The sequence below is a fragment of the Trichomycterus rosablanca genome, chromosome 5, assembly GCF_030014385.1.
Source record: "Trichomycterus rosablanca isolate fTriRos1 chromosome 5, fTriRos1.hap1, whole genome shotgun sequence".
NCBI lineage: Eukaryota > Metazoa > Chordata > Actinopteri > Siluriformes > Trichomycteridae > Trichomycterus > Trichomycterus rosablanca.
Genome location: NC_085992.1, coordinates 49,983,675 through 49,995,046, shown reverse-complemented (window position 1 = coordinate 49,995,046; position 11,372 = coordinate 49,983,675). Strand labels below are relative to the sequence as shown.

Sequence of the window (11,372 nt, the reverse complement as noted above, 5' to 3'; positions counted from 1 at the left end):
TTATGGTGTGGGGGTGTTTTTCAGGAGTTGGGCTCGGCCCCTTAGTGAACCATTAGGGACTCTTAATGCTTCAGCACACCAAGAGATTTTGGACAATTTCATGCTCCCAACTTTGTGGAAAGTTTGGGGATGGCCCCTTCCTGTTCCAACATTACTGTACACCTGTTATAGCTGCAAACGGTGGCCAACATCATATTAAACCCTATGGATTAAGAATGGGAGTCACTCAAGTTCATATGTGTGTGAAGTGATTCAGACGAGCGAATACTTTTGGCAGTATAGCTTACCTCAGTACTCATTCACTGACGTGTCACTTGAGCATTCTGTGTACAAAACAATTCATTCATTATTATTAATATCATTTTGTATTTATTCATTCATTTTTCATTAGTGAAGTCAAGGCCATGCTGGGTAGCGACACAAACAAACAAAAACACTGGGTGCAACAGCACAGGGAACCACCACCAAGGTTTTTGCACCATGTGGTGCATGTGATCCTGTACAGTTAACTCCTATTTGTTGGCTGTTTCCATAGCAATAATTTAATGTAATGACTTTTAGACCACCAACGATTTATTAACATGCCCCCAAAACATGCTGAGTGTTGATACAATATCAAATCAGGTAGGTAGGTACCCTAATTAACACCTGTGTCTAATTTAGAGTACCAATCTACATACTGCTGTGAGTCTAAAACTGACGGCATCATTTGCAGAGCAACACACAGATTTCTCATTCTTACTCCGCTTGTGAACAATCCACCTACTGACACAGAAAAGCAGGGAACTTAAACCTGGACTTCTAAAGCTGTGCAGTACCACTACACACTACCACTCATATTCAATCAAATCTTAATACTGTACATTATTACTGTTTTTTTTGTAGTGATTCTCATAATGATTATAAACTTTAATTACTTTTTGTCCTTTAACTCTGAAAAACGAGTTGATTAACTGAAGATTTGTATATTTAAAAGACAGCCCTTTGTTGAGAAATTTATACCCTTAAACTCGACGTTTACATTTGACATGTTCAGCTTTTTTAATAAAGAATTATTTATTTAATTTAAAATTAACAATGAACAGCTGCTTTGCTCAGCGCTCGGCTTGAGCAGTAAAACGTCGTCAAAGTGTGAATATGAGACGAATCTGCATCAGTGTGGAATAAGCGTCAGATCCAGGGTTACAGCTCCACATGTATCTGTGTTTATCTGGATTTTCCTCCATTTCACTTTTAAACTTGTGTTACAGCTCCAGCTTCTGAGAAATTGTAAGAATCAGAATCAGCTTCTGAAACACTTAACGTGGTTTAATGTAGTAAAAGGAGACAGGAGCACTAAACTTCTCTTCATTATTACTGATCATAAGTTCCTCCACTAATCACATTTCTCGCTCGCTGTTTTACTACAGTTTTGTCCCTCTCATGTGAATGTGCCGGTACTGAATGGAATACAGTACTCCAAGATTACGTAGAATAAGAAAACAATAAAGAAGTAAAGCTAAAATGCAGCTTTTATTGTATTTAACTGTTTGTAATTGTATTTCAGTGTGTTTATATTATATTTGTGTTATTTTCAGTGTATAAGTGTAAAAAACAACCTCATTATTTTACATGAGCCAAAAAAATCTGCAGCTCCACAGGAACATAGGCGCATTAACAGGTTTCCCAAACATCCTTATGGGAAGAAATACCTTAAAACTCAACGTCTTTAAAACTCAACACCTCTCCCAGAACCAACTGACGTCGAGTTTCAAGGTACCGCTGTAGTAATAATTTAAAATAATTACAGTGTATCACAAAAGTGAGTACACCCCTCACATTTCTGCAGATATTTAAGTATATCTTTTCTTGGGACAACACTGACAAAATGACACTTTGACACAATGAAAAGTAGTCTGTGTGCAGCTTATATAACAGTGTAAATTTATTCTTCCCTCAAAATAACTCAATATACAGCCATTAATGTCTAAACCACTGGCAACAAAAGTGAGTACACCCCTTATTGAAAGTTCCTGAAGTGTCAATATTTTGTGTGGCCACCATTATTTCCCAGAACTGCCTTAACTCTCCTGGGCATGGAGTTTACCAGAGCTTCACAGGTTGCCACTGGAATGCTTTTCCACTCCTCCATGACGACATCACGGAGCTGGCGGATATTCGAGACTTTGCGCTCCTCCACCTTCCGCTTGAGGATGCCCCAAAGATGTTCTATTGGGTTTAGGTCTGGAGACATGCTTGGCCAGTCCATCACCTTTACCCTCAGCCTCTTCAATAAAGCAGTGGTCGTCTTAGAGGTGTGTTTGGGGTCATTATCATGCTGGAACACTGCCCTGCGACCCAGTTTCCGGAGGGAGGGGATCATGCTCTGCTTCAGTATTTCACAGTACATATTGGAGTTCATGTGTCCCTCAATGAAATGTAACTCCCCAACACCTGCTGCACTCATGCAGCCCCAGACCATGGCATTCCCACCACCATGCTTGACTGTAGGCATGACACACTTATCTTTGTACTCCTCACCTGATTGCTGCCACACATGCTTGAGACCATCTGAACCAAACAAATTAATCTTGGTCTCATCAGACCATAGGACATGGTTCCAGTAATCCATGTCCTTTGGTGACATGTCTTCAGCAAACTGTTTGCGGGCTTTCTTGTGTAGAGACTTCAGAAGAGGCTTCCTTCTGGGGTGACAGCCATGCAGACCAATTTGATGTAGTGTGCGGCGTATGGTCTGAGCACTGACAGGCTGACCCCCCACCTTTTCAATCTCTGCAGCAATGCTGACAGCACTCCTGCGCCTATCTTTCAAAGACAGCAGTTGGATGTGACGCTGAGCATGTGCACTCAGCTTCTTTGGACAACCAACGCGAGGTCTGTTCTGAGTGGATCCTGCTCTTTTAAAACGCTGGATGATCTTGGCCACTGTGCTGCAGCTCAGTTTCAGGGTGTTGGCAATCTTCTTGTAGCCTTGGCCATCTTCATGTAGCGCAACAATTCGTCTTTTAAGATCCTCAGAGAGTTATTTGCAATGAGGTGCCATGTTGGAACTTTCAGTGACCAGTATGAGAGAGTGTGAGAGCTGTACTACTAAATTGAACACACCTGCTCCCTATGCACACCTGAGACCTAGTAACACTAACAAATCACATGACATTTTGGAGGGAAAATGACAAGCAGTGCTCAATTTGGACATTTAGGGGTGTAGTCTCTTAGGGGTGTACTCACTTTTGTTGCCGGTGGTTTAGACATTAATGGCTGTATATTGAGTAATTTTGAGGGAAGAATAAATTTACACTGTTATATAAGCTGCACACAGACTACTTTTCATTGTGTCAAAGTGTCATTTTGTCAGTGTTGTCCCATGAAAAGATATACTTAAATATCTGCAGAAATGTGAGGGGTGTACTCACTTTTGTGATACACTGTAACACTATTACCAATTATTTATATTCGATTTATTTAAAGACACATTTCATAGCTTCTTTGTTTGTTTTTTTTTATCATGGTAGTATGAGTTAAATTAATGAAAATATAAAAACTAGGGCTGTCAAACGATTAAAAATTTTAATCGCGATTAATCTCAGAATTTCATATAGTTAATTGCGATTAATCGCATTTTTTTAAAAAAAGAAGAAAACAAGGATTTTTAAGTGAAATGTTACAATTAAAATGGTGAACACATTTTATGCTAAATGTACTTATGTTAAAAACTGCTTGGACAAGAGAAAACTGTAAGGGAGTTTTATTCACTCACATACTAGGCAGTAATACTATCCAGCAGAGACCCTTGACTTCGTATAAATGTCAGATTGTAGGTTAGAATTTCTCCATCAGCAAACATTGTAGATCAGCGGTGCTTTAGGTGGGATAAGGCGTAGTTATTGTAACAGACTTTTCTGTGGTTGTATCGTGACAATGGTTTGATGGACGTTTCTACACGAAGTGAGTGTGTTTTGACCCTTTGGGGCTTCCACAGTTTATGGAATAGCATGCTTGGCTAACGCGATGACTCTAGCTGTTTGCTATTCGGTACCATAACAGAAGGAGTTAATAAAGTGTTCTGCTGCCGACAACTTGTGAATATAGCGTGTATTTATTTCTTTATTAAGCGAGTGCATTGTTATGTTAACAAACCGCAAATGAAAAACGGTGGCAAGTCTCAACATGAACTACGGATGACTCGCAGGGCCAAATAGAATTTGCGTTAACGGCACTATTTTTTAAATCGCGTTAAATTGAGATCTCGTTAATGCGTTATTATCGCGTTAACTTCGACAGCCCTAATAAAAACAAAACAAGTCCAGCTGATCAATGATGAAAAAAAAAAAAAACACACACAATAACAATCACTAACACACAACCTGGTCCATATACATTTATATTATTAGACACAGAACCATGAATAAAACAGATAAGTCAACAATCAAACACTGCATTCGGTCAGCAACTCAAACAGGGCGGAAATATTTAAAGTACTTTGACAGCCACTTTAGATTCTGGATCTGACTGAAGATCTGTGACGTGTCCTTTCAAACCATTACAAAGCCCAGGCTCTTCTCTCAGGTGTCCATAATGAGCCAACTTGAATCCAGTCCCCTCACCAGTCCACCCACCGGCTCTCGGTTGCTCTCAGGGAGACGGTACCCAGTTTACCCAGTGCCGGCGGCTGCTTTCCTCATCATCTCCTCGTCCTGTACGGAGAGCTCGGTGAGTTTACGGCCCAGCCTCTCGTGCAGGTCGAGGTACTTGGCCACGCAGCGATCCAGACACACGGCCTCGCCTTTGGACAGCTCTGCTTCCTTGTAGTGGGGGGGTACGCACTTCCTGTGACATGCGTTGGTCATGCTGAATCAAGACACAAAAAAAACATATTTAAACACACTTTAACCACACGGATGAAACTAAACAACACTTTATACTGTATAAACACTGACACACATAAGGTCACTAATGTCACTGCAGCCTTATTCTGGCTACTGCTGTCAACTGTGTGTGTGACGATTATTATTTATTAGGATTTTAATGTCATGTTTTACACTTCGGTTCCATTTATGACAGGACAGGTAATTACAGGTTACAACAAGATTCATCAGTTCAAGTCATGAACAATTTTGTATCTACAATGAACCCACACAGACACGAGGAGAACATGCAAATTCCACACAGAAAGGACCTAGACAGCTCCACCTGGGAATCGAACCCAGGACCATCTTGCTGTGAGGCAACAGTGCTACCCACGGAGCCACCGTGTCATCCTGCCAATTATGTTAAACCAATTAATAGTCGATGGTTAACCATTAACCGGCAAGCCTATAACATCCACTATAATATAAAACATGTCATGAGTTTACACGATGTTTTATACACTCGACCTGTATCATAAAGCTTCATATTAATATCTAGATCAGTAAAACGTTTAAATACGAAGGTATACAAAGTCTCGAAAACTCTAATTATTAAGAATTTTAAAAACAAACCATCACTTTTCTACATCGTTGCCTTTCGAGGCATTTTTCCAGTGTCGTACCAACTTTTTAATGCCGTCAGCAAAAAATTTTATTGGTAGAAATTTCCCTCGTACAAGCAAGCGCTTTCCTCACAAATGTCAAGACGTTGTAATTATTATTTTTAAAAAAAAGCTAAGATAAATTTCAGCTGTGGGGGACCCAACATTACTTACATTTCCAGCATTTAACAGACGCTTTTTTCCAAAGTGACTTACAGGGGTTGGACAATGAAACTGAAACACCTGTCATTTTAGTGTTGGAGGTTTTATGGCTAAATTGGACCAGTCTGGTGGCCAATCTTCATTAATTGCACATTGCACCAGTAAGAGCAGAGTGTGAAGGTTCAATTAGCAGGGTAAGAGCACAGTTTTGCTCAAAATATTGCAATGCACACAACATTATGGGTGACATACCAGAGTTCAAAAGAGGACAAATTGTTGGTGCACGTCTTGCTGGCGCATCTGTGACCAAGACAGCAAGTCTTTGTGATGTATCAAGAGCCCCGGTATCCAGGGTAATGTCAGCATACCACCAAGAAGGACAAACCACATCCAACAGGATTAACTGTGGACGCAAGAGGAAGCTGTCTGAAAGGGATGTTCGGGTGCTAACCCGGATTGTATCCAAAAAACATAAAACCACGGCTGCCCAAATCACGGCAGAATTAAATGTGCACCTCGACTCTCCTGTTTCCACCAGAACTGTCCGTCGGGAGCTCCACAGGGTCGATATACACGGCCGGGCTGCTATAGCCAAACCTTTGGTCACTCGTGCCGATGCCAAACGTCGGTTTCAATGGTGCAAGGAGCGCAAATCTTGGGCTGTGGACAATGTGAAACATGTATTGTTCTCTGATGAGTCCACCTTTACTGTTTTCCCCACATCCGGGAGAGTTACGGTGTGGAGAAGCCCCAAAGAAGCGTACCACCCAGACTGTTGCATGCCCAGAGTGAAGCATGGGGGTGGATCAATGATGGTTTGGGCTGCCATATCATGGCATTCCCTTGGCCCAATACTTGTGCTAGATCGGCGTGTCACTGCCAAGGACTACCGAACCATTCTGGAGGACCATGTGCATTCAATGGTTCAAACATTGTATCCTGAAGGCGGTGCCGTGTATCAGGATGACAATGCACCAATACACACAGCAAGACTGGTGAAAGATTGGTTTGATGAACATGAAAGTGAAGTTGAACATCTCCCATGGCCTGCACAGTCACCAGATCTAAATATTATTGAGCCACTTTGGGGTGTTTTGGAGAAGCGAGTCAGGAAACGTTTTCCTCCACCAGCATCACGTAGTGACCTGGCCACTATCCTGCAAGAAGAATGGCTTAAAATCCCTCTGACCACTGTGCAGGACTTGTATATGTCATTTCCAAGACCAATTGACGCTGTATTGGCCGCAAAAGGAGGCCCTACACCATACTAATAAATTATTGTGGTCTAAAACCAGGTGTTTCAGTTTCATTGTCCAACCCCTGTACATTACTGTGATTGTATACAATCTAAGCAATTAAGGGTTAAGGGCCTTGCTCAAGGGCCCAACAGTGGCAACCTGGTGATTACCGGACCAGTACCTTAACCACTAAGCTACAGCTGCCCTACCGTACTGTGTTTTTGCACCTGACGGACTAAAGCAGGGGTCGAGAACCTATGACACGCGTACCACAGCTGGCAAATGGGGCACTGATTTGTGAGAGTAAATACAATAAAATTGGATAGGTTAGATTATTTTCACAGCAAGCAATTAAGGGCAGTTGTAGCCTAGCGGATCAGGTACTGGACTAGTAAGCAGAATGTTGCTGGTTCAAACCCACCAGGTTGCCCTTGTTGGGCCCTTGAGCAAGGCCCTTAACCCTCAATTGCTTAGACTGTATACTGTAACTGTTGTGTAAGTCGCTTTGGATAAAAGCGTCCGCTAAATGCTGAAAATGTAAATTTAAGTGAGGGTGGAGTAATTTAAGTTAGTGGCTGATCAAGGTGTCAGGAATGCATTTTACATTCATATGAATTGAATGGACAGATCTGTATGGATTTATTCAACGGAGAGGCTGAATTGTGTTTGCTGTGTGTTCCGCTTAAGTGTCGTTTGTTAAAAGTTTTATTTAAGGATGATGCTGACAAAACAGAATTAATTAGGGCAGATGTAGCCTAGTGGTTAAGGTACTGGACTAGTAATCAAAAAGTCACTTGTTAAAGCCCCACCACTGGCAGGTTATCACTGTCGGGCCCTTAACCCTCAAATGCTTAGACAGTATACCGTAAGTCACTTTGGATGAAGATGTAAAACGAGAAATTTCAAGGTACAAGAGACAGACCTGTGTTGTTCAAAACCGAAGCCATGGTAAAAGTTGCTAGTTACAAGGCAGCTCATAAAACGTCCTTCATTGACAGAGAATACACTATATGGCCAAAAGTATTTGGACACCTGACCATGAGCTTGTTGGACGTCCTAATTAAAAAACCAATGGGATTAAAATAGAGTGACCTCTATGTGACCTTTCAGCTAGAACAGCAGCCACCCTCTGAAAAGGCTTCTCACAAGACTTTGAAGTATGTCTGTGGGAATTTGTACCCATTCTGTCCCAAGAGCATCGTTGAGTATGTTGGTCAATAAAGATGTTCCGGTTCATTCCAGAGCTGTTCTGTGCACTGGAGGCCACTGGAGTTTCTCAGTCTTTAAACTGAGCTTTTTCTTCATGTCTGTATTTGTTTATTAGAATTTTAATGTCCAGTTTTAAACACTCCGGTTACATTCATGACAGGAACGGTAGCTACTCATTACACAAGTTTAAGTTTAATTAATATCAAACACAGTCATGGACGATTTTGTATCTCCAGTTCGCCTCACTTGCACGTCTTTGTACTGTGGGAGGAAACCGGAGCTCCCGGAGAAAACCCACACAGACACGGGGAGAACATGCAAACTCCACACAGAACGGACTCGGACCGCTACAGCTGGGAATCGAACCCAGGACCTTCTTGCTGTGAGGCGACAGTGCTACCCACCGAGCCACTGTGGCGCCCCTTCATGTCTTTAAAGAGCTTGCTTTGTGCATATGGCCACAGTCATACTGGAACAGGAAGGAGTATTCCCTTACACTGTTGCAAATTTGATGGTACGAACGGTTTACAATATGAACATTTCGGGTTACGAACTATCTTTTTCAACTTAATATATATTAAGTTGAAATTTGAAATTTAATATATTAATTTAATATATTTAATATATTAATTCTATTTACATTATTTCTTATGGGAAAAATAGGTTTAACTAACAAACATTTTGACTTAAGAACAGAACTTCAGAACCAATTACATTAATAAGTCAAGGGTCCACTGTACTTTATCTTGACTTTTATTTTGTAAATCGGCCAATTGTACAATAAAGGTTGCAGACCCCTGGACTAGAGGGTCACTGTTTCACTGTGTTAATCACCAAAAATAATATATCATGACATTTAATTGTCTAAACATCTGATGTGCGGAACACTGTGACCTGTTAATCAGATGAACAAACACGGTGCTGTGAGTTAGCCAGCTAACACGAACGTTTTTCTTTTATTTATTTAAAGTGCTACATTTTTCTGTATGGTAATTTTACTATCTAAACACTAATCACTAAGTTTTACACTCATGTTAATGTTGAGTTAGCTGGTCTGAATTTTACTGTCTTGATACATCTGATGAACAGTTAGCAACATGCTAACAGATATGAACGTTACCGGTTATACATGTCTGCCATCATTTCCACTTCGAGCTCAGCCGCCAGTTGTTGCGCTTTCATGGGGTCCATCCTGTTTTCCCAGTCCGTTAAACCCCTAAAAAGCTTTAATAAAATACAATAATATAAAGCCGATAGTTCTTTTTAACCTTCAGTCAGAAGAGGCGCACACGTGGGTCTGTCACTAGCTCAGCTGCAAGTGCAACCTCTGACTGGTGCACACTGCGCATGCGCAACTCAAAAAAGCGCAGCTCCAGCGCCATCTACTGTATACGAAGGGTATATGCACTGCAAAGGGCAAGCATACTGACTAAAGAGAGTAATTCATTCGGTGGGTAGCACTGTCGCCGCACAGCAATAAGGTCCTGGGTTCGATCCCCAGGTGGGACGGTCCGGGTCCTTTCATTGTGGGGTTTGCATGTTCTCCCCGTGTCTGTGTGGGTTTCCTCCGGGCGCTCCGGATTCCTTCCACAGTCTAATGGGGCGGCACGGTGGCTAAGTGGGTAGCAGTCGCCTCACAGCAATAAGGTCCTGGGTTCAATTCCTAGGTGGAGCGGTCTGTGTCCTTTCTGTGTGGAGTTTGCATGTTCTCCCCGTGTGTGTGTGGGTTTACTGTGCTCCGGTTTCCTCCCACAGTACAAAGACGTGCAAGTGAGGTGAATTGGAGACACAAAATTGTCCATGACTGTATTTGACATTAAACTTGAACCGATGAATATTGTGTAACCAGTAATTACCTGTTCTGTCATGAATGTAAGTGTGTAAAACACGACATTAAAATCCTAATAAATAAATACATTCATTCATTGTCTGTATTACCACCACTTTATTTTGAGAGTAGGAAGCACCCTGGACAGGTCACCTGTCCATCACAGGGCAAACGCACACACACACCTTCTCACTCCTAGGGCCAATTAACCTGTGAGAAACCTTTGTACTGAGAAGAAACCCACATGGACACGTGAAGAACATGCAAACTCCACACAGAAAGGACCCTCTCCACTTGGGAATTGAATCAGGACCTTCTTGCTGTGAGGCAACAGTGCTACCCACCCAGCCACTGTGCCACCCCTGTATAGAGATGGATTGATAAATATGCAATGCAATACACACGTCATTGCATTTCAATTTTTTTAACTTATGTATTTATTAGGATTTTAACGTCATGTTTTTACACACTTTGGTTACATTCATGACAGGAACGGTAGTTACTGCTTACACAAGATTCATCGGTTCACAAGTTGCATGTCACTTGCATGTATTTGGACTGTGGGAGAAAACTGGAGCTCCTGGAGGAAACTCACACAGACACGGGGAAGTACTACCCTGGCCCCCATATTCCCCAGACTTGAATTTAATTGAGCATCTGTGGGAGCACCTCGATGGTCGTGTTGGCTCTATGGATCCTCTCCCACGCCCCCTCCAGCAGCTGTGGGATGCAGTGCAGTCAGCATGGCTCCTGATACCTGTGACGACCTACCAGGACCTTATTGAATCACTCCCAGATCATCTAGCTTCTGTCCAGGATGCACAAACTGCTTACTGGATATTAGCTGGTGGTCATAATAATGTGACACGGTAGTGTATTGTATATGTATAAGATGCAACTGCTAATTTAAGTGATTGAAATGATTAAATTGTAGTTGGGGTGTGTTATATATGTCACAATGTCACATACGTAAATTGGTGCATCCCAAATTACCATCTAAAAGAGACTATTACAATTTAAGTGAATAGTTGTTAATATGACTGTCTACTAGAAAGAAGTAGAAAAGCTGCCATTTCCTGATTGGCTGGATGTTGTTGATCCAAGTACTGTATATATTTTACTGACAGCTGATAGAATGTGAGGTGACCATGTTCCAGAAAGTCCGAGTCAAGTCACGAGTCAATATAATCTACACAAAACATATATTGGAAATGTAGCGTAGAAATAAAGAAATAATCTGTAAGTTCAGATAAAAAACAACAACAGATTAGCGAGTGTATTTAGCCGTTTTACTTCGTGCCTTTACTTTCCTAGGTACCAGTTAAAAGCTTAAGCTGACGTTTTGTTTTTATTGCAAATCACAGCACAGCGGCCCAAATCCAAAACACAGCAAAAAACATCATAACCGCTGCTTACCTTAGCTTCT

General features: G+C 41.6%; 1 protein-coding gene across 1 annotated transcript; it reads right to left on the bottom strand.

Moving 5' to 3' along the window:
* Positions 1-4,365: 4,365 nt before the first annotated feature.
* On the bottom strand, positions 4,366-9,450 carry timm10 (translocase of inner mitochondrial membrane 10 homolog (yeast)). Its single transcript, XM_062995331.1, has 2 exons — positions 9,239-9,450; positions 4,366-4,848 (listed from the first exon to the last, which is right to left on the bottom strand). The coding sequence occupies exons 1-2, from the start codon at positions 9,307-9,309 to the stop codon at positions 4,653-4,655; spliced, it is 267 nt and encodes an 88-aa protein (XP_062851401.1). The 5' UTR covers positions 9,310-9,450; the 3' UTR covers positions 4,366-4,652.
* Positions 9,451-11,372: the final 1,922 nt, after the last annotated feature.

Excerpts from the sequence above, each read along its gene's own strand:
- timm10 (XM_062995331.1), bottom strand. The coding sequence starts at position 9,309 with ATGGACCCCATGAAAGCGCAACAACTGGCGGCTGAGCTCGAAGTGGAA. Across the intron at positions 4,849-9,238 it reads ATGGCAGACATGTATAACCG|CATGACCAACGCATGTCACA; the intron begins GTAACGTTCATA and ends GTCTTGATTCAG.